The sequence below is a fragment of the Gopherus evgoodei genome, chromosome 10 (assembly GCF_007399415.2).
Source record: "Gopherus evgoodei ecotype Sinaloan lineage chromosome 10, rGopEvg1_v1.p, whole genome shotgun sequence".
Lineage (NCBI taxonomy): Eukaryota > Metazoa > Chordata > Testudines > Testudinidae > Gopherus > Gopherus evgoodei.
In genome coordinates, this window is record NC_044331.1 from 1,922,720 (window position 1) to 1,946,995 (window position 24,276).

Here is a 24,276-nt window from a genome sequence, read left to right on the forward strand (position 1 = left end):
AAACGAGCAAAGAAGTGGCACGGACACACCTGAAGAGGATTTTAAAGTGTTAATGAATATCAACAGAATTGTTTTGCGCGGTATCTTCCTGTCTGTACTGTGCTGAACCTGCTCTAGGGGAGATTGGAGGAGTCCACTTGGCAGGACTGGCAACTGGGCAGCTTCTGCCAGCATTAATGTACACGAAAATGTTACCAAAAAATAAAATGTACATCTCTATCCATGCCATCTCCCATAACAGCCACCACATGGCTGTGTAGAACAGGGACCAGCTCCTGAAGTCACCAGCGTGTATTCCTGTGCTCTGAGGACTTCTTCGTCCTTTCCCATTAAACGAGACACAGCAATAAATAACACTCCAAGAGCTGGAGCTGCCCATGAATCCGAGACAGTGAACTGTCTTATCAGCGGATTAGAAATCAGCTCTGCTCCTTTCATACATCTGAAAGAAATGGGCTGATTTTTCCTTGAGACAGGCTGAACAGGCAGCTGCCCCATCTCCACCTTCATCACCCTCTGGGAAGCAGCCAGTAATTAAATCCAAATTTGACTTAAGCTGCAGTAAAGGGGAACAGAAAAGAGGTGAAAAAATAGTTCTCTCTTGGCTGAACAAGGCAGCACAGTATCTCATCTCTGCGTCTCATGCTGCTTACCTGCATATTAGTTGGGGACTGGTCCTGCTTTGAGCAGGGGGTTGGACTAGATGACCCCGAGGTCCCTTCCAGCCCTGATAGTCTGTGATTCTATGATATCTGCTTTCCATGTTACATAAAAATACTGCATCTGCAGCATCTCACAGCTCAGTTAGAAAGGACCTCACCTCTCTCTCTCTCTCAATTTTCTTTGGTCTGCAGCTCCTAGTGAAATGTAGATGTTATGCTAATGTACATGCTTCCCTTATAAAGTGTTGGGGGGGGTACAGGTGTATTTCCCCCCCTTTGCATTTTACAGGGGAAGCATCAAAACTAATGATTAGTGTCCTTGAAAAATTCAAATATATTGAACTGTAAACATGTGTGAATGTAGAAAAAATATCCGGTCTGCTATGAAATATCTTGTTCGTGCCTTGGAGCTGGGCCGTGTCATTCGGCACACCCCTGGCTCTATGTCAGTGATGACACACACAAATGACATTAAAAAGAACATTATTAGCCCCATGCAACTACGAGTTGCAAGGTCAAGCACTCAAAAGTTAGGAAATGCCAAATTTAAGGTGGCCCACACCACCTTAAATCAGCATGCATTATGACAGAGTCTTTAATTACAGTCACATTGCATTTTTTCCATAGGGACCCCTTTTTCAAAGGCTTGGACAAATCTGAGCAGATTTCATGGGAATGGCAAACAGTACACCCCAGACACAAATGCCACCCTGCTGCCAAAGCCCCAGCTCGAAAGCTTTGGGGTGCTAGAATGTTTTAACATAGAGAAAACAATGTGTTTTGCCCTAGTCTCATTCTCAGAAATAGATGATTTTTTTTTTTTATTTCAGCCAAAACAAAGTCCGTCTGAGGCAGACACTCAGAACGGAAAATTTCAGCCCAAACAGTTAAAGTTTGGCAAAGTTATAAGCAACTGAAAACAGGGTCTTCTTATATAAAGTGTCAGTCAAACTTAATACTAGTCTGTGCTCTCAGAATGTCTACAGATTTTCAACCCAGCCCTTCAGCTGTTCAATTCTTTAGAGGAATTCACAAACTGAAGGGATGTTGTTGGCCTCTTCTGATAGCAGGGGCACTGGCAAGATCAGGAGTGGTAAAATAAGCAGGAGGTTTCCAGATATTTTCCCCCACCCCACGCTGTGCAACAAGCCTGGTCCTGTCTGCAGCTTGCTGACAAGTTGTTTCTTGGCTGATGAGCTTGATGTAAAGTAATGAATTTGTATAAGGATGTTCATTTGTGCCACCAACTAACAACCCTGCATTTGTTGTACTAGGGTCCCTCTTTAAAGCCACACGCTGGAACGGCATGCAGTTACTCAGGTGGAAAGAGCAGTGTTTTGTTGTGAGGCTCTTTAGGACTATCCACGTTGATTTGTCTGGTGTGTACATATTTGAGAGACCGGGAGATGGTAACGGTGCAGACATTAATCTTGTTAGCTGAAGCACAAAACAATTATTTCATTTTTCCTTAGTTAAAATGTAAAGCTCCATAAACCAGGTCTTTCTTTTGGAATTCACCCTTCTCTGAGGTTTGTAAAGATATGCACTTCTACAGCTAATAACTTTTACCCAGGAATTCTGACTTTCTTCATTCAGATAAGCGAAAAAAACAAATGTCATTCTCAACTTTCAGTAAATGAGTCTATATCTTATCTAGCTTACCTGTCTATTGTATTTAGATTGATCTATTTTAAGGCCAGGAGGGACTATTCCTTCAACTAGTTGGACCCCCTGTATAACACAGACCACAGAATTTCATCCAGTTACTCCTGTATTGAGCCAAGAAACTTGTGTTTGACTGAAGCAAACCGTTCAGTAAGGCATCCAGTCTTCATCTGAAGACTTCAAGAGATGGGATTTACAGAGCCAGTCACCATAACTGCTGTTTCAAGAGACCTTCTGCAATACTGAAAAATATAAACATAACCAAGCTTCCTTCTCTGTCTTTACAGATAACTAGGCATCGCCCTGCCAAAACTGGCCACACTCACTTGCTGTCTAGTACTGGGACGGCTGACGGAAGACAGGAAGGAGAAAGTTACGCTGAGGAGGGTAAATCGGGATAGGACCAACCAATTTAACTTTGAGATTCCAAATCAGAGGGTAATAACAGCATGACAGTGACACTCTTGAAAGCACCAGTTATCACGTACTGTTGCATCTATCAATTCCCAGGAGCACAACTACAGCACAGATGCATGTCTGGACACCAAGGTCTGGTATGTCTGAGGATGTAGCAAAACTTTTGTAGTAAGTCTCAACACATGAGCGTGTTTTCTATCCTGTCAGTATCCCAAATTACCTAGGAGGCTTCTCTGAAATCAGTACGGAGTAAGTCCCATGCTGCTACAAGCCTTACCCACCTATCAGAGAGCAGCACTTCAGCTCTGGAAATCCCTGTATTCTAGTTACAGAGGAAGTGTGGATTAGTAGCTGCAGCTCACTGACCTGGAAGTCAGGAGTTCTAGATGCCCCTTTCGCTCTATCACTGAATCTGTGTCGCTTAATGCCTGGTGCTGCATCTCCCTTTATCACAGTTTCCCATCTGTTAAATGGGGATAAACCCAGCTGCCTGACAGGGAGATTGTGATTTTGTAAAGTGCTTTGAGATCATCAGATGAAAGAAAGTGGAAAATACTAGACACATAATGTTGATCAAAGGGCCATTTATTCAGACACAACTGACCTGAATCCAGGTGGAATAACTTTGAGAGAAGAGATGGCAGAGTTGTTGCTTTTGGTATAGTTTAGATGACACTATCAATTCTAATTCTATCATAGACCAACGGGTACTGGCACAAGTACAATCTTGAAGATGAGCCCTGCATTGGTTAGATGACATTTGTATTCAAGGTGCAGTGATCTGCTGTAAGTGAAATAATGTAATCAGTACTTAGCATGAAAAGCACATTTATCTTGTCACAAAGCATTACCTTGAAGGATATAGGCGGCTAACAATGCAGCATCCGATGTCTTGCAGAGGAGGCGGCCATGGTAGAGATCTCTTTTGATCTGCAGGAAGACTAAATACCTGAGGAGAGAAAGAGAATTAGCTCTGAATTATTTCTTTTATTAAGCAATGCTTAAGTTACCTAAATGTGTGACTCAAACAAGGAAAATCTGTATCGAGACACTTCCACTCTAAATTCTCTCCAAACATTGCATCGGCTGTGACTTAGTCAAGTGCTAATTTGCCAGTCAATACTCAATTTAGGGTCAATTCTCAGGACTCTGATGCACGCGTGCCACTCCTGCTGAAGTCCATAGGAGTGGTGACAGGCATATATATGAGACAAGAATCCAATTTATAATTTATCGTGTGGGTCCCCAGTCAAGGTTATTGCTCTGGTTTTAAACTTCTCTAAACCTGCACTTCACCCTTGGAACCCAAAAACTTTATGTAACATCTACTTAGAAGAACCTATCGTTCCCTTAATGTACATGTGTATGGGCTAGTGGCACTGTTACAACTACTAACATTATTATGTGTAAGGCCCATTAACATTATTCCCCCTCTCTGTGCCTCAGTTTCTCCATCTGTAAAATGGGGGTACTGATATTGACCTCCTTTGTAAAATGCTTTGAGAGTGACACTGAAAAGCATTATATAGCAGCCAGGTATCATTATTATTACTATTAGGAGATGTTTTAAGAGCTTAGATCCCTCTGTAAGCATTCACCTCCTTGGCACCTGTCATTAGCTGACAATAAAATCAGCAATTTCTATGCTCGACAATCATTATTTCTCCTAGTTTGTATGTGATTTCATTAAATCAATGTCAGCAAAAAGAAAAAACAAAATATGACTAAAAATTATAGTATGATAACAAACTTAAAATAAGTAACCGTGTGGCAGTTCAGACTCAGTTACGATGGCATTCATTACATTTGGGAAAAACAATCTGATGTAGAATATAACTCACGTAATTAAGGAGCAAATTGTAAATTGGCATGCTTGGAAATATGTTTAAATAATTTAACTTCCATTCTGCAGAACCTCAGCCAGGCTTGATTTCTTGAGTTCAGATTTCTGATGCTGCAAGCGTCATCATTTCACTGCTAAAATTACAAAAATGTTGAGAAAAACCCAACTCTCATAACCCACACCATTCTCCTTCTGATCCGCTGGGACAAACGCAAGCCCCAGCTCTGCTCTTAGTTTCGTGCATACATCTCATGGCAGATTTAGACTCAAAATGTCTTTATAAGTAGAACCAGCCCCTAGCTGCTAATTAGCTTTTGCCCTTTGCTACCCTACAGAATATCCATGTCACCATTCCAGCTGTTTCGCTATGTATTTCAAGTTCTAATCTCCCCACATTGAGTACTATTCATATGTACCCAAATCTCACCAAAATGCTGGTGAGGGTCAGGTGCGCTCTGTAATCCTGTTTGCGGATGGGAGAATATATCTTCCATTTCTACCTTACCACTTAAACCAGTTCTGGAGGGCCGTTTTTGGTGACCCAGGATGGTTTAAGCCCTGTATGCCTGTACCTTTACATTGCACTGGGAGCCGGAATTTTCCAACTCAAAGGGCTAATGCAGAAGACATTAATACCTAGCAGTGGGAGCCCTAGATCTTCAGGCATGAAGGAATTAATGCAGAAAAGTGTGGACAGAGGTGGAGGTCCATTGTACAGAAGATTAAAACACAGTGATGCTGGCTATTGCTCTTGGGTAGTGGAAAACAGGATGAGACCTCTCTTTGGCCTAAATAGATGCCCAAATAGAGAGTTCTCAGCAGCAACCAGTTTGTTAGGTCCCAATGGCATATCTGGTAACTGACATAGGGAAAAAGTGAACTGCGTTTGTGAAAAATCAGTGTTGTTCCGATTCAATAATGGCTGGTTTTGAAAGACACACAGAGGGGCAAGAACAGACTGCATCAGCCCTGACACCCGCAGGCAGCACTAACATGCAATGTATTATCTTTACCACACCTACACAGACCTACCTGAGCCCCTGCCATGCCATGTGCCATGAGCCACTCGCAGACACAGAAGAAATCTTCCCACACCAGCCCTCATGCCTGTGCTAAATGTGTATTTGTTACCGTCACCCAAAGAGGGGAATAGTTCTTCCTTTTTTCTATCCCAGCCCCCGAAATCTCGTTGCCTTGCAGGCCTTAATTAATGGACCGTCTTTAAGAACAAAAGGGTAGATGATGGTGCAGGGCACATAATTTAAGCTTTTCTGTGTCCTGACTTTTGTCGCCCTTGCCAATATTTTCTGGGTATATTATAGTTTATTAGACAATAACAAACACAGGCAACTCTCAAAGGACTTGAACACTGTCTCGCGTACTGGGTAGCTACTGGCCATCTCACCTGCCCAGAACTGGGCAAAAAATGCTGAATCATTCAAATGAACTAACAAGTCAGCTGATGACACTTCAATCCACCAGTTGTGATGTCCAGTACCTCACATGTATTCCCAGCACATCTAAATCTGCCCTACGCCAGTGCAACGGCGGGACTGCAGAAGCAGTCAGTCAGTCTCTTTTGGGTTTCACGTACAGGATCTGTATCCAGTTATTAGCTCATCAAAAAACAGTGGACAGAAACAGAAATGGATGAACTAATTTGGCCTAATACCAAACTCACATGAACATGGAGGGCAAAAGTTGGACGCAGACAAGAAGGTTATTGTGTTTATGCTTGTCATAAACAGATAGCTAAGGGTTAATGTCTCTTTCACCTGGAAAGGGTTAACAAACAGCACCTGACCAGAGGACCAATCAGGAGACAAGATACTTTCAAATCTCGTGGATGGAAGCCTTTGTTTGTGGGTTTGGGGTTTGGCTTTGTTCTCTCTGGGTCCTGGATGGGGCTAGAGGTGCAACCAGGTTTCTGCCAATCTCCCTGCTACAGTCTCTTATCTATTCAGAATTGTAAGTAAGAAAAGGCGGTCATAGTCTTTTAATTTGTTTTTTTCCATTTGCATATGTGTACTTGCTGGAAGTAGCTTAAATTGTGTCTCTGTTGGAGAAAGTTTCTATTGTTTATAAGTTGAAAGACCCTGTAACTGTTTACCATCTAAATTGCAGAGAGAAACCTTTTACTTTTTTCTTTCTTTTTTTATTAAAAGTTTTGCTTTTAAGACCTGTCTGATTTTTTTCTCCTAGTTAAGGCTTGAAGGACTTGAGTCTGTGTACTCACCAGGGAATTGGTGGGAGAAAGGAAAGGGAGGAGGGAAGAAAAGCCTGCTCTCAGCGTTTATCTGTGTATCTCTCTCCGGGGAAGAAGGGAAGGGAAGTGGTGATTCAAGGATTTGAATTACGGTGATCTCCTAGGGTACCCAGGGCGGGAAAGATCTGGGAGGAGGTAAAGAGGGGGAAGGGAATGGTTTATTTCCCTTTGTTGTGAGACTCAAGGAATCTGGGTCTTGGGGGTCCCCAGGGAAGGGTTTGGGGACACTAGAGTGTATCAGGCGCTCTACTTAAGTCCTGATTGGTGGCAGCCTATCAGATCTAAGCTGGTAATTAAGCTTAGGGAAATTCATGCTAGTACCCATCTTTTGGACGCTAAGGTCCAGATTTGGGAATTATACTATGACAATGCTCCACTGAAGAAAGATTGTGAACAGAGAAGCAGACAGCAGGAGAAACATCCAATGACAAGGTAGGATGGAAAATGGAGCAGAGATTGGGGAGAGTGAGTGACAAAGAGACGCTGAACAAAAAGCAGAGAAAGAGCAAGAACATTCTGAATGAATAAATGTAGTACAAGCACCATGGACAGTGCTATCTGTCTTCCCGAGAGTTCTTCCATACCAGACACAGAGCTTTCCCTTACCTAGATACATGTTGTTCAAAAACTGAATCAACCTTGCAATAAAGCCCGGAAGAAATCATGGGTTTAAATTAGGGAAAATACATTTGTGAACTTTGTCTATTTTTGTGAACTGCAGCAAAAAGTTTCAAGATGCCCCCAACACAATGAACGTGCAAATATTCCCCCATCTGTAGAAAACACCCAACCCAGCCAGCGAAAGGGAATTTTTGAGAGAAGGGCTTGTGTTCTGGAAATGTAGCTTCCTTCAAAAATGCAGTGAAGAAAGTTATGCAGTTTTCGGAACTAGAGAGTTCCCGCTGTCACAGCTCAGCCATTCTTCCTATTGCTGATCTTCTCTTCAATCAGAAACTTTTAAAGCTAATTTAACTCTGAATTGACTGGAGTTTTTTCCTGGTCTCGGCACCAATCAATATCTGAACTCTCTTAGAACCAGCTTCACTTATCCTCCCTATTCATTACTTTTTACTGATTTCATTCTGTCTGTCTCGCCAATGTGTTGGGACTGGAACACTGACAAAGTGAACAAACTCAACTGATGAGTGACCCCTACTCCTAAGAACTGCTTTTTCTTCCATGAAAACCAGGGTTTCATTTGAATTCTTCTGCCTTGGATGTCACTAGAACCCAAAGACGGGGAGATTTACATACCTGTAGAAAAGTAGATATGCCAATGGAGGGAAAGCTGTAATCAAAACATGCAATCATGTTATCTTGGAAATAAGCCATTGTCTGTCTGGCTCTACACTCCAAGTAACACAAAGTGCTAGTGCTTCCCCCACCCCCTTTATTGTTATATTAACTGCAAGGGGCTAAATCTTTGATGGCCTTAATTGGCCAAGTTTTCACCCTGCCCTCCCCAAGGCATAAATCTGAACTGCATTTCAATACCTGACAACTGCAGCTGTTGTGCTGATCTCAGGTTACAGAAAAGAAATAGAATACCGTAGGAACAGTTTAATGACCACGCCCACCTAATAGCGGTCACTGTTCAGAGAGGTGTCATTGGCCATTTCACATTTAAATTGAGGCCTAATGACTGCAAAATTTTGCAGTTGCTAGGAGTTAACATAAAATCTGCAAACCAAATAAGTGGCTCTTAAAAAAGGGCAACCAGATGCATCTGTCTGAGATCTATGCCTGGACACTTCTTTGTTTCTTCTCAAATGTACCTAGAACAAAAACCAAATCAATCGTATCTGGGAAAGCTGATTTGGGGCACCTTCTTAGAGAAGCAGAAATGCTTGTGTTTTGGACATGAAGTTATTTTAAAACAGGCTCAGCAATTAAAAATGGTCTATTTACAAATGCTTGATTTTGTGCTAATCTGACTCTACTATGGGGCTGGCAACCAGGTTCGGAAGGAGTTGCCCATGTATTCAGGATACTAACTATGGGTTTTATTTGTCTCTCCCTGAAGCACAAGAAAAGCTTCCATTAATTCTGTACATCATCGAGAAAGGCACAGAACTCCAGAATCCTCCTTCCTTTGCTGATCTCACCTTCTATTGTCCACCTTCTGTTCTCTAACCCATCCTTCTATGAAAAAATATTTAGTTTATTAATACAAAACCAAAAGGTACGTAATCCTGAGCCCAGAAGTATTTCAAATACGCCGTGTAAAAGAGGGCAAAATCCCAGAGTTCATCCACTCATGGTCCTCGCTCACCAGACACTCCAAAGAGAGAGTGCACATCCAAGGGATGGTATGCAGAAGACTGGACTAGAAGACCTCCCGAGGTCCCTTCCAGTCCTACACTTCTATGAATGCTGGAATATCTTTAGCCCTTCCAGTTGGCCTACTTAACTCCGGAGGAGCTTGGCTTGGATCTTGACTATCCATCTTGGATGTTTAAAGACATACAGAGGCCTGCACTCTAGGATTCCTCAAATGCCAGGGGAAAAAACACCAGCTGGCCCAGGGGACCAATAGAAGGATTTAGAGCCTTCCGCCTTCAGGCCACTGATTCTAATCAAGCCCAAGTCAGTGACAACTGAGCTTTGTCTCCACCTGACAACCGCTGAGGGCATACGGAAATAAGTCTTGTGATCTTGTAATTTCTAGAAGACAAGCGGCTACCTCACTCAGCACCTGTTGTGCTTTGAGGATACAAAGGGAAAAAAGCTTGTGCTGCTGCTACTCCTGTTTTTATTCTACACGTTCATTCATCAGGGCTGTCAGTCGAATGCCTTTACAGTCATTTACAAAGTAAAAAAGCAGAAGGACCCCCCAGTGGCTAGTAAACAACTTTTCTAATCCCAGCATCACCACATGTGCCCTCTGCTCCATCAGCAGCCTGTTGACCATCACCTGGGGCGATTTCAGATTGTTTTACAACATACATATGTAGGACAAGAAAATGAGTCAGTAAGGGCCACTTCTAAAGAATAAAAATAGGTACTCAGGTTCATATGTAAGAATTAAAAGCTGATGGGTGCACACTGGTAATTGCATAGCAAAATATGCATCTATATACACAGAATGGGTGTCCTCACATGCACCCATTTGCATGTACAGCGATGTGTTTGAAGATACCTGATCACATTTTGCATACACAACTTAACATGTTGTTTTGCAGATTTTACTCTCAACATTTGTTTCCTTAGATACAGAAAATACGTATTTCCACAGGATACTCTGAGCACTGCCAGGCAGATTGGAATAGACTCATGCCCGAGTTCTTTAAATTAGGCTTAGTTTCTCAAACTATCCCACATTTAGGGCTTGTCTACATCAGAAAGTTGCAGCGCTGGTGAGAGAGTTACAGCGCTGCAACTTTGAAGGTGTACACATCTGCAGGGCACCACCAGCGCTGCAACTCCCTGTTTGCAGCGCTGGCCGTACTCCCGTTTTGTCTCGGGTGTAGAGGATCCAGCGCTGGTGATCCAGCGCTGGTAATCCAATGTAGACACTTACCAGCGCTTTTCTTGACCTCCGTGGAAGGAGGAAGCCTCTGGTAATCAAGCTGGTCTCCTTTCCCGGTTTGCTCTCTCGTTCCTGGAACCCCGAGCAAGCAGGTCTCCTTCCCTGCGGTTTGCAGGGTGGTTCGGGGAACGCGAGAGCAAACTGCGGCGAAGCTGGTCTCCTTTCCCGGTTTGCTCTCTTGTTCCTGGAACCCCGAGCAAGCAGGTCTCCTTCCCTGCGGTTTTGCTGGGTGGTTCGGGGAACGCGAGAGCAAACCGCGGCGAAGCTGGTCTCCTTTCCCGGTTTGCTCTCTTGTTCCCGGAACCCCGAGCAAGCAGGTCTCCTTCCCTGCGGTTTTGCTGGGTGGCTCCGGGAACGCGAGAGCAAACCGCGGCGAAGCTGGTCTCCTTTCCCGGTTTGCTCTCTCGTTCCCGGAACCCCGAGCAAGCAGGTCTCCTTCCCTGCGGTTTGCAGGGTGGCTCCGGGAACGCGAGAGCAAACCGCGGCGAAGCGGGTCTCCTTTCCCGGTTTGCTCTCGCGTTCCCGGAACCCCGAGCAAGCAGGTCTCCTTCCCTGCAGTTTGCAGGGTGGCTCCGGGAACGCGAGAGCAAACCGCGGCGAAGCTGGTCTCCTTTCCCGGTTTGCTCTCTCGTTCCCGGAACCCCGAGCAAGCAGGTCTCCTTCCCTGCGGTTTGCAGGGTGGCTCCGGGAACGCGAGAGCAAACCGCGGCGAAGCTGGTCTCCTTTCCCGGTTTGCTCTCGCGTTCCCGGAACCCCCCTTGAAGCCGCCCAACAGCGCTGCAGTGTGGCCACATCTAACACCACTAGCAGCGCTGGTTGCTGTAAGTGTGGCCACTCTGCAGCGCTGGCCCTATACAGCTGTACTAATACAGCTGTAACAACCAGCGCTGCAAAATTGTAGATGTAGACATGGCCTCACTCTTTCAAATGTTGTTTCTCCCATTTATAATCCAGTGTCCGGGATCTGATTGCATTCACTGGCAGGAAATCATGAAATCAGGTTCACTGCTCTAGGCCAATGGGGGCTGCTGGAAGCGGCGGGGGCTGAGGAACATACTGACCGCTGCATCCAGCAGCTCCCATTGGCCTGGAGCAGCGAATCACGGCCAGTGGAAGCCGCAATTGGCCGGACCTGCAGACAGGACAGGTAAACAAATGGGCCTGGCCCGCCAGGGGATTTCCCTACACAACCGGCATCCCAGGTTTGGGAAACACTGCACTAGCCGATATTACATTGATTTTACATTTCGTCTTAGCCAAACATTTCATGATGTAGGGGAAAAAAACGAAGTCTCGGGTGCTAGAATGCAGACACCAATTTCCCCTTTATTTTCAAGGAGGGAACAACTAGGCATTGGAAACAGCTTTGAAGATTTCTGACCTTAGCTGCAATGCAAAATATATTGTGGTGTTTACCTGAAACATGTCCCACCAACTTCTCTATATTCTCTTTCCTGTCAATTTCCCCGCCTCTCACTGCAAATCCTGATTCCTTCGGAAGCCTTATTTTCCAAACTTGCTAGGACACAGATATGTGTTTGCAATTTGTTCTGTCTGAAAGAGTAATTACACTTTGGACAGTAATTACACTCCAGACTAAGACGGCTACCCCTCTGATACTTTGGACAGAGTGGACAGTGTTGTAAACATCTCTAACCAGTAGCCGCTTTGGCAGAATTATTTGTTAATGATGCTGTACTGTTCCAATGTTCTCAATTAACATTTGTGCTCCTTCCCCTCTGGAGGGCCGAGAGGATGGTTAGCATGCTAAACACGGCCTACTGCAAAGACTTCTTAAAAAATTCAAGTCATTTTTTAATGAACTCCACATTGTGCTGTTCCTCCTCTCCCTTCTCTCCCCTACTCCCCCCACCTGAGATCTGCAGCAGAGAGAGAGGAACATCCATTTATCTGAAGATGACAAAAATCATTCATCAAGGGCTCTGGACTCAATGTATTGCCTGGGAAGAGTCCAATTTACTGAACCCAGCTCTCAATTCCCCATCTCATTCTGCCTCAGCCCTGCTTTACAGCAGCCTTTGAAAAAGACAAGACAAGGCCGGACTCGAGCATCCGAACCGTCTCAAAGCGCAGCACTGACAACTGCATTTGTTTAGTGATCAGGTGGCGGGACAGGCTTTTTGCCAGGAACCATTCCTGGACTTATTATCAAGCTGCAGCATCTGGGAACAGGTGCGCCTGACTTGCGCAGGCAGGAATGAGGAGTGGAAGCGACTCACAGCTGGCTTGCAGGGAAGTTAACACTGTGCAAGTGGCAAGGGGAAAAGGGAATCCTGGAGAACGGATGTCAGAATTAGCCAGTTTTGGAACTGTTGTATCGGCCTGATAGCCTCATGCTATAAGTTACATTATTAAAACTGCACATCTGCAAACACTTCACACACAGAACCAAAGACACGCTCCCGAAACAAATCTGCCTGTTTCTCTGTCTGTTCCAGCTGGACAATGGGCACAAAGGAGGGGAAGGCTCCTACAGTCACACAGTCTGGAATGGATGCAGTCTCTCCTGCTCACTCCCTGCCTAGCCAGTGCTCCTCTAGAACCTGCTCCCACCAAAGTCAAGGAGAGTTGTGCCAGTCGCTTCATGGAAGCAGGCCTGAGCCCTCACTGCCTTGAGTGTTGGAGTTAAAGGGACACTGCCAGCTACTCACACAGCATGTCCCCCCTCTGCTCTTCCTGTCGCTTCTTAGCAGCCTGGAAATAAACCAGCTCTCCCTCAATGCATACAGCGGACAAAGAATAGAGGGGACATGTGGTAGACATAAGGAAGTAGCAGGGCTGTTCATCGGGCTCCATATTTTAAGCAGAAGAGGCAAAACAGTGCCTGTATTGGCCATCAATTTACTGCAAACAACAGACCAGGAGGTAGTCAGGCTAACAGAACCAGTTATGAAAACGTTAGACAAAGAGCAGGGGTCTGTTTTGGGACCGGCTCTGTTCAATATCTTCATCAACAATTTAGATGTTGGCATAGAAAGTATGCTTATTAAGTTTGCAGATGATACCAAACTGGGAGAGATTGCAACTGCTTTGGAGGACAGGGTCAAAATTCAAAATGATCTGAACAAATTGGAGAAATGGTCTGAGGTAAACAGGATGAAGTTCAATAAAGATAAATGCAAAGTGCTCCACTTAGGAAGGAACAATCAGTTTCACACATACAGAATGGGAAGAGCAGCAAAGAATCCTGTGGCACCTTATAGACTAACAGACGTTTTGGAGCATGAGCTTTCGTGGGTGAATACCCACTTCCTCAGATGCATGTAATGGAAATATCCAGGGGCAGGTATATATATGTGTGCTAGCAAGCAAGCTAGAGATAACGAGGTCAGTTCAATCAGGGAGGATGAGGCCCTGTTCTAGCAGTTGAGGTGTGAAAACCAAGAGAGGAGAAACTGGTTCTGAAATTGGCAAGCCATTCACAGTCTTTGTTCAATCCTGAGCTGATGGTGTCAAATTTGCAGATGAACTGAAGCTCAGCAGTTTCTCTTTGAAGTCTGGTCCTGAAGTTTTTTTGCTGCAGGATGGCCACCTTAAGGTCTGCTATAGTGTGGCCAGGGAGGTTGAAGTACTCTCCTACAGGTTTTTGTATATTGCCATTCCTAATGTCTGATTTGTGTCCATTTATCCTTTTCCGTAGAGACTGTCCAGTTTGTTCCGTAGAGTCCTTTTCCGTAGAGACTGTCCAGAATGGGAAGAGACTCTCTAGGAAGGAGTATGGCAGAAAGAGATCTAGGGGTCATAGTGGACCACAAGCTTAATATGAGTCAACAGTGTGATACTGTTGCAAAAAAAGCAAATGTGATTCTGGGATGCATTAACAGGTGTGTTGTAAACAAGACACGAGAAGTCATTCTTCCGCTTTACTCTGCGCTGGTTAGGCCTCAACTGGAGTATTGTGTCCAGTTCTGGGCACCGCATTTCAAGAAAGATGTGGAGAAATTGGAGAGGGTCCAGAGAAGAGCAACAAGAATGATTAAAGGTCTTGAGAACATGACCTATGAAGGAAGGCTGAAGGAATTGGGTTTATTTCGTTTGGAAAAGAGAAGACTGAGAGGGGACATGATAGCAGTTTTCAGGTATCTAAAAGGGTGTCATCGGGAGGAGGGAGAAAACTTGTTCACCTTAGCCTCCAATGATAGAACAAGAAGCAATGGGCTTAAACTGCAGCAAGGGAGATTTAGGTTGGACATTAGGAAAAAGTTCCTAACTGTCAGGGTAGTTAAACACTGGAATAGATTGCCTAGGGAAGTTGTGGAATCTCTATCTCTGGGGATATTTAAGAGTAGGTTAGATAAATGTCTATTAGGGATGGTCTAGACAGTATTTGGTCCTGCCATGAGGGCAGGAGATTGGACTCGATGACCTCTCAAGGTCCCTTCCAGTCCTAGAGTCTATGAGTCTATGAGCCCTGGCCACAAATAACAAGCCCTGCTGGGGACTCGGGAAGGGCCTGTTTAAACAGGTCACTACATCTGGGAGTGAATCCTGAGTACTGGAAAGCAGGAAGCATCCCACCATCTTGGAAAGGGCAAAGAAACAAAGCCGGAAATCTTTGGCCCTGTGATTAACAGCTCTTTTGATGAGACCTTTGGAAAATGACTAGCGATGGCCTAAGAGATCTCTCCCGGCTCTGTCTTCTATGATGGACCGGGGACAACAGGAACCAAAGGCAGCATTTCCAAGGACTACACCTTGCGGTAGCTCATGGCAATACGCTCCACTACCACAGCGAATTCTAGCATGGAAACCTCAGCTCTCTGGGTTTGGCGCATTGCAGCTATTGTGACCTGTTGTGTGGGAACACAGCCGTGCTGAATGTTCCCATACACATCCCAAGAGAGCAGCAAGCCAAGATGTGGTGTCAACACACGGGCAGCATGGCGAACTCCTGCATGTTGCCTTTTCCATTTGCTAGCAAAATCTGGGAACAATACGCCTGCTGAGCCCAAAACCAGCCCACTTCTCTATGCCTACACAGTTCCTTGTGACAAATTCTGCATTCCCGCAAGCAGCCTGCTAGCATTAGCTTCCTCTCCCCTGTTCTAATGTCACACCCAGTGCTTCCTCATCTCCCTGCAGTCCTAATCACACCCAGCCTTTCATATTCAAACAAACTCCATCTCTCACCACTCTGCCAAATCCACCCCAACACTTTTAAACAGTGCTGATAAATTCTGGATCAGCATTTAGTGCAATCAACCCCCCACCGGAAGGGAATGTCAAAAGCCAATCTGCTCTTACCTCAGCAGTATTGCAAATGAGACATTGCACTGCCAAGCCAGATTTGTCTTCCAGGCTCAAGAGAATGTGAATATTTATAGCCCACCTAGAATCAGGCACATTTTGTACAAAGAGCCAGTGAAGTTCAGATAACGCGTGACTGTTTAAAGATGACGGTGCATAACCCCTAATAGAATGTCTGGCAGCCAAGGCTGGAGGGGCAGCTAAAGACTAAGTATTGAAATTTTTTTAAAAACAATCAGGCTTGAGCCAGCTTAGTTACATAAATACAATACTTTTTTTAAAGGGGAGCTTATGTCTGATTGGCTGAGGCATACAATAGGATTCTGCTCCTCCCCCACAAGGGAATCTAAATGCAGCATGTCAGGAACACTGAGCAATTCAAACTCTAGTGCATCAACATCTAACAGGTAAAATGATTCAATCTGCATCAGTCATTGGATAGGCTAGAAACTGAGTCACTGTAATGGCATGCTGTCAGAGGATCAAGTGTCCTGCCTTGAAAATAAACGACTCGGCTTTACTCCGACACACAGGTAGCAGCGGGAGGGCATCAGGCTCTGACAACCCTCTAGTTCACTGACATTCTCTCTGAAATATGCCTAGCCGACGCTCAGATTCATGGGGCGCGAAGGGTGGGGAGAATGCAAAGCCCTGTGCTAACAGAGTGAGATGTTTAATATACTGGCATAGGGAGAAGGAGGACACTGGTTCTCCTGCCCTGCAGGAATGTTCATCATTCCCATCCTGTGGCCAGACCTTGTGGCAAACGCTGCTATTGTCCCACGACTTCATCAATGTCCACAGGACAGGAATTCCCTCATCTGCTGTTCAAAGGCCACAGGCTTACAAACACCTCAATCCACTAGTAGGTGCGTTAACCTGTAAGTGTCAAACACTACTCCACAGCCAGGTGTACCAAGGAGACACAGGAGAAGCTGCCTAGCAGGAGTGCATCAACTGTGCTGGGTCTGGAGCAAGTGGCTGCAGTCAACCCAAGGGAGGGCTGGGTTCACCAGATCTGATCCCGCTTAAACCTCGGGTTTCCTTCAGCTTTGTCCGAGTGAAGCTGAAAAGCTGAACAAATCACCAGATAAAACTGCCTAAATATTTGCTCTTCAGCAGCATTTTTATTCCTGGAACAAGACTACTCTGTCAGGGATGAGTCAGCAAAGCCCAGGAGAGGCCAGGTCCACCAGAGAGAGGAAAAGCATCCCTTCAATCAAGCCCCTGGTGGGAGCTCTGGGAACCTCCTCCGCACATCACTGGTTAAACCCTGTGAGGTGTGGCAGGGCAGATGGGGCAGGGAAGGGGGTATTAGCAGCCTTGAGACAACTCACGTCTTGTGCTGTGAAACTAGAGTTCTACATCCCCTTCCCTTGCTGTCACCTTGAGCCCTCCTTCTGTCCCTCCATTGGCACGACTCACATGGGATTTCTCCCCCTCCCCAAACACGTCAACCCCATCCTCCACTGAAGCACTGAATGTAATCCCATGACCACCTGGCCTGCTCCTTCACCTTGAACCTCCCGGGGAACAAGTTGGACTACTGCACCCCGCAAAGAACCTAAGCACCCTCTATTTAGGATCTGCAGGAAGGAGGAGGAGGAGACGGTCCTAATCTTAATCAGGCACCCAAACACAGCTGTGTCACGCACTTCCATCACATCAGGTCATCCCCGTGCCACAATGCTGCACAAGATGAAAGAGCCCACCAGTTCCTTCCATCACTGCAGCTTGGAAACATGCTCCCTGCATTCTCACATTTACCCTAGTGGCCAAGACCATGCTCCTACCCTACCCTCCTCAGAGCAGAACAGGACATGGGGACTTAACAGAGCATTCCCTAAGCACTGCCACATGTTTGTGCTTATACATTTAGGGATACCCTTCCTCTTGCAAAACTAAATGCAGGGAAGCGAACTAAAGCCCAAATTTCTTCATAGGGATGACTCGGGAGAAACAGCGTGAACCATTTGACATGCAGTTGGCCATACATTTCATCCCAGGACATTCCCTTTATTTAAATAGGGCTGCGTCCTGAGTGCTGCTGGTCACCAGCAGATACCAGCGACGTCAAGGGGAATGAGAAGCGCTTAGACCCTTCCAAGTGCACTGTGTGTGTAGAGCTGTAACTACGTAACCTGGGCTCTGGAGCTATTCAAAACAGCGCCGTGTGTTTCTGTGACAATGGGAAAAGTGCATTTTTCAACCTCTCCTAAGACTCCACAAGAGGTTAACTGTTGCTGTTCCAAACTACACAGCAACAGATTCGCCTTTCAGCAGAGACCAGCGTGGCCAAGTTCAGCCTGAAAGGTGAAAGTTACAAGGAACTGAAATATCCAGGGGTTAGACTAGAACCTGTTCTGCAATCATGGCTATCGTAGTCACTATGGGGATGTCTCCACTGCACACAATGGCCAGGTTCTGAGTCTGGTTTGACCCTAAGCCCCACTTCCATCTACACACAAGACAACCTGACTCAGGATCTGGGTCCTAGGACCCTGTTAGTGGGACAGGCCAGAGCCCAAGTCCTGCTGTGAAGCCCATTTATTTTGCATCACAGATGCACCTCAAGCCACAGACCCAAGTCAGGAGGTTTGCAGAGTGCAGTGTGGACGCATTAGCACGGCTGTGACACAAGTGCAGGCCTAGAAACACCGAGCCTGCAAGCCCAGCTCCCATAGACCCAGGTTTCCAAGGCAGCACAGACAGACTCTCAGGCTCCTGCTGTAGTTATGACATAGGCTCTAAGTGCCGTGTTCTGGCAACTCAATCTTCTTAACAGGCTATCGTGGAAGTTCAAGCAAGCGGGTTTAAATCAACAGCTAACGATAAATATCAGCCGTGGCGGGATGACGCTGCAAGCTTCCAGTGTATAGTAACAGTATTGTCATGCTTCTTTATACCCGAACACGGTGGGTGACTCTGACTGGTTCTGTTCAGGGAAATCTGAAACAAAACTTTTCAGGCTGCGGAGCTGCAGGTGTGTCTGACCTTTAACAATATCTCCTGGGAGCTCCCAGCACGAGCCCCATTGCATGGCTGCTAGCTTCAGTCTTACCTGGTTATTTCCTCTTTCAGAGCAGCAGGGTCGGTGGGATAGAACTTCACACGGAAACACATGGTGAATGGAGGCTGGGCTGCAGCGTAAAATGACAATGTTACGGTCACTTGAATTGTATCCGTGCAGAGCAAATACACCAGAGCCTTCCTCAGCTACTAACCCAACTAAAGGAGCCAGTCAAATCTTTTCAGGACCAGATGTGGCTCCGCAGTTACATATCCCCCCCAAAGCACAGGCAGAGCACTCATTAACAGCACAGGCAGTTGAGATCACAATTCCCCAGGCACCCAGAGAAAGGATGGGCCTCAAGCACCTCCCTTTGTCATAATGGCAAAAGAATTCAATGGGGACGCTAAGAGCCCTTTTTTGCCCCCTGTTCTGCGCAAGGATTGTGGTATAAATAACAATCTAGAGTCCTCCAGGCTTCCTACACCCCTAAGAGTACATGGAAGACACTGCTTGAAATCTGAATGGCCTGTCTGTCTGCTCCCCCAATCCCTACCCACACACACACCCCCCATGTACACATTATAGGCTAGACTGTGAGCTGGCCTACACAAACACAGAAGGCGGGAAGGGTCAGGAAGATGATCTCCACCTCCACCTTAGCCAAGCAAGGCTGCTCATGACAGCAGTCGTGGTGCTCCTACACTTGGCTTCCACTCTACAAGCAGGATGCTAAAGACAATGGAGAAGGACAGGGAGGGGATGGGGATTCCACCACACAATGCCCCTGGCTGCTCCTGCACTGGCCCATGGAGCGGAGGGACAGCTGGGAGGAGGGAGGTGATCTCTGAACCACAACTCAAGGAATAATGGGGCATTTCCAAAGGGGGTTTTCCTTGGGCCTCCATGGCTGTGCTGACAGTACATGTGATGGTATCTGTTGTGTGGAAAATAAAAGTTCACTTTTCCTTGCAAAACAGGTGGGCTTGAAAATTGTTATTTGCTCGCTCGGATCATTTATCCATGCAAGCACCTGTTTTATTCAAGCAAACACAGATTTGGCATGTGCAAAATGGACATACTTATGTTGGCACAAGTAGGTGGGCTCAATGAAAATTTGCCCCCAAGAGAATTATTTCATTTTCAAGGTAACAGATACTCAGAAGGGCACATTCGCTAGGTGATGCACAGGGAATAAACCACACGGATTAAGTGGCTGAACCAGAGGGAAATGCTTATAAAATTAAGGGGCGCATTCACAGGAGCCATAGGAGATCTCCATACACAGATGCACAGTAAATGCAATGCTTACCTCTCATCTGCTTCACAACAGACTTTGTAAACTCCAACCAATGCTGAAATGAAAAAGAAAGATTTTTTTTAAAAAGGACCAATAACAAATACCCTCTTGTTCATGTTGTAATGCCTCCTCTTTGGGGTAAAAAGAAAAGAAAGAGAAAAAAACGGGTTGAAACAGAGATATGTTCCTTTGAATGACCAATACATTATTGAGAAAAAGACCATGCAGCAAGGTCAGATTTTTAAAATGAGGGGGCCTGATATTCCACTGCCTCACATCTTCTTGAGTTATTTACACCTGTCCAAGATGGGTACACAACAGTAACAGGCTGTACAGGTTTGCCATGGGTGTCAATAGCCAAACAAAGGGTAAGGCAGTAGAGTATCAGACTCTAGCGCATCAGATGCAAATCCCGATCACCACAATGACCAGCCACTGGGATCCTGACTTTGTTAAAGTAGATGGAATATTTTAGGAACATTTGTTCAACCAGCTGCGTAGTTCGTGCCAGCTCACATGGGGATGGCAAACTCGAAGACGCCAGGAAATCAGAAGGTGAGACTGATACTTCACAAAGGACACAACACTCCATCCAGCGCAGGCAGTGCAGCTTCCCTATGATCTAGGAGGAGCGACGGCTGCAGTAGGAAAGGAGTCAGACGAGGCAGCCTTCAATACCATGGGCAGGGCTAGCAGACAAGCTGAAAAAACAAACCTCGACCCCACTCCCATGGGGTTTAACACTGACAAGGACAGCACACCTGGGAGAGCAAGCTGCTGGTATGTGCTAGGACTGCTGGAAATCACTGGGTCCGGCCACGCGGATCAGACAATAATGATGGTGCCTCTGAGCAGGCCAGGCCAGGAATCAGCGACATGGCCTGGCTCATCCGAGCGGAGCAGCAAGGAGGAAGCTTTGTTCTGAAGGCTGTCCCACCTCCAGCGGCTACCCCAGCAACGCACACAGCCCCTGGCTAGCCCGGTCACTCTGTCCCCAGACTGCTCAGACTGTAGCTGTGCTACGACCAGGATGCAGTGGGCATTTCCGGCTGAGCACTCAGTGCCTGCAGACTCTGATGGGTCTGACAGGAATCACCTCATTTCCCAAAGGAAGGCTCCACCTCTGGGTAAGTGGCCCCCTCTCCGCTCCTTCTCAGGGCAGCATTAGCCTGGCTGCACTGAGGCCTGCATCTGGCCTGCTGCTCACCCCGCGTCAACTGGGGGCATCCCCTGACCCAGGGAGGAGTTACATTTTAAAGGAACTTGGCCCCCTGCAATTTGCAGGCTGAGAATCGGCTTCTGATCAGCACCAAATACGGCAGGGAATAAGATGGCATCAGTGGATGTAAAATGTCCACTCAGGATCAGTGTCTCTGTTTAAAATCCACCCTGTAGCACAAAAACATCTTTCAAGGCATTTCCTTCCCTCTGGCATCCTGGGGGGCGGGGGACAGAGGACCTGGAGGGAGAATTTCCCTCTCTCCCTGGAGTTTGACCAGCCAGCGGTTCCCTTCTGCCCTTGCACCTTAACACCCAGGGAACCCCTGAGAGACCATGTCACATTTCTATTACAATTCTCGCTCGGTGCCTCCGATGCGAGTTTCCAACAGTAACAGGCTGTACAGGTTTGCCATGGGTGTCAATAGCCAAACAAAGGGTAAGGCAGTAGAGTATCAGACTCGAGCGCATCAGATGCAAATCCCGATCACCACAATGACCAGCCACTGGGATCCTGACTTTGTTAAAGTAGGTGGAATATTTTAGGAACATTTGTTCAACCAGCTGCGTAGTTCGTGCCAGCTCACATGGGGGTGGCAAACTCGAAGACGCCAGGAAATCAGAAGGTGAGACTGAAATGACCAGCCAGGGTTCCCTGGGTGTAAAGGCACAAGGGCAGAAGGGAACCGCTGGCTGGCTTTACTGGGATGGACGAGTTTCCACACTTCCTCTCAGCAGCCCCATTACATCTGACTAGGTATCACCATCCAAGTCCATCTGACATTGGAGTGGGAGCCTTTTATCTTGTCGTGTTGAGCAAGAACTCTGTTCTTCTGCTGGCATCTCGCAGTGCTTGCCGAGGTGAAAGTACAAGATTGTTGGGAAATATTTCTAGCTGCAACATCCCAAGGTCAGGTGCAGTTTTCCATTTGTGCCAACAGATCAGCCAGGTTACGTGCCAAACCCATTCATCTTTGGCTTGAGCACCTTCCATTAGCCGGCATCTTGAGCTCCATATCGCCTGACTGTCCGACTCCTTCCAGAGCACAACAAGCTGACAGGACACTGTCAATATCTAGGCCCACGTGTTACACCTGAACAGGTATGTTATACCTGGACATGTGCCTTGTGTTGTGACAACAGACATCCATCCCTTCAATGCTGAATGATTACAACCAGAGCTCAAAGAGGGGCACGGTCGGCCTGGTCTACACCTAACACATAAGTTGGCCTGGCTACATCGCTCATGCTGCTGAGATGTTAAGCCGAGCATAGCCCCAGTGTAGACTCCTGTCGACCTAGCTGCCGCCTCTCAGAGTGATGGAAGAACCCCATAGGCTCAGCTGCAGCGTTTCTAGCAGAGCCATAGTACTCACCCTTAGTATCGGTCCTGCACTATAAACACATAACAGAAACCCATTGATGCGTGCTGTGATAAACCCCTCCCTATCTGAAAAACTGCCTCTTTCAAGTCGCAGCACGAGGATTTTTCAGCTACCCCCACGTCTGCTGGATCCCTCCCTCTGTCCGGCACAAACACCTCTCTTTTAAAGGGATGGGTCTTGTTATTTAACTTTTCTATAGTGCCACAGATACATGCAAACAGCGCTGGGACATACAATCAGCACAGCTGCGTATGCAAAATGCCATTTTCTGCTTGGCACTGTCTGGAATGACTGATTGAAATCACCCAAGGTAAGCTAGGGGGCAAAAAAAGAACATCTTTAACTATAACATGACAGAGTAGGTTACACTTGAGGCCTGTCTTTCTGGAGTGACTCTGACAGCACCTTCCAAAAAGAAGCCCCAAGTTCTTACTGCAGTCAGTTTTTGCAACTATTGCTGCTAACCTTTGTGGCCCAACTTAAAGGGTGATGCAAGAAACTAAAAGATTTCCCTAGGCATGAAGAGAGGCTAACAGATGCCTGGGGAGAGGTACCACGAAAAAATACAGAAAAATGACATCACAGCAGTCAAGGGAAAGGTCAGTTAACACAAAACATTGCAGGCAACGCAAGAACCGTCCCGAGGAAACAGCATGCATGCCACAAGAGCCAGCGAAGAGTTACCCTTGCTCAAAAGGGACCCGTAACACTTGCATCACGCAGGAAGTACAGTAGCACTGCCACCACTGGAGAAGCCGTTCGTATGAGAGCCCTTTACACAGGCAGGACACGGCACACCTCAGCGAGAGCACCACACCTGCCTGCCCTTTCCTGGAGGGGGATAGCTCAGTGGTTTGAGCATTGGCCTGCTAAACCCAGGGTTGTGAGTTCAATTCTTGAGGGAGCCATTTAGAGATCTGGGGCAAAAATCTGTTGGATGATTTAACTGGGGATTGGCCCTGCTTGAAGCAGGGGGTTGGACTAGATACCTCCTGAGGTCCCTTCCAACCTTAATAGTCTATGATTCCTTGAGAGCAACTCAAGGCCTTAGCTGAGTCCTTGAGCAGGGAGAATTTCTTTGGGAGGCCAAGGGAGGAATGAGATTGAATGAAGGAAAAAGCATCAGGAAAAACCTCCCCCAAGAGCAAGACCTGCTGGGTGGTGTCTAAGATCCCCTGGGGAAGTGGGGGAAGTCCCACCAGCTGGAACACTTCACACTGGACCAGATAAACACCAGTACACCTCTGGTAGGGAAGGGCCACAGGCTCAGGGCACCTGTCATTAGAAGCCATCACCAATTTTTATGGTATGAGAAAAATTTCAAACCCCTGTTTCTGGCTCCTCAGCATTTCGTTCCGTACCACAGTCTCTCAAACAACCATTTCTAAACTGCTGACGGTTCGCAGCTACAGGGCAGTTTCCTTGCCAAGCCTGGCCATACTTCACACATAAATATGTCTGCAACAATATCAGATACTGTTTCTGTACGGCCCAGAACTCTCTGTGGGGCATGTGCTCAGCTGGTACAGTCACACTTCCTGGAGACTTGGAACACTGGAGTCAGCTTTGTGCCTCCGAACTCATCCCAGATCCGCTGTGAAGGCAGCAAGCGAGCCTGGCTGCACGTTTCCAGCAAGCCCCTGCAGCTGCCCATGCCTCAGATCAGTCACGTCTCTGAGCAGCAAAGGTTTGCTTTCCAGTAAGAAATATTTA

General features: G+C 46.5%; 1 protein-coding gene across 5 annotated transcripts in view; it reads right to left on the minus strand.

The window, feature by feature from the left end:
• The window catches only part of FRMD5 (FERM domain containing 5), a 292,045-nt gene that overhangs the window by 58,966 nt on the left and 208,803 nt on the right, over positions 1-24,276 (minus strand). For all 5 annotated transcript variants that reach the window (XM_030577211.1, XM_030577209.1, XM_030577210.1 and 2 more), the window contains exons 3-5: positions 19,973-20,015; positions 18,712-18,790; positions 3,596-3,693 (exon numbers count right to left, since the gene is read on the minus strand). In XM_030577211.1, coding sequence (XP_030433071.1) covers positions 3,596-3,693; positions 18,712-18,790; positions 19,973-20,015 — 220 coding nt within the window. The remainder of the gene's footprint in view (positions 1-3,595; positions 3,694-18,711; positions 18,791-19,972; positions 20,016-24,276) is intronic.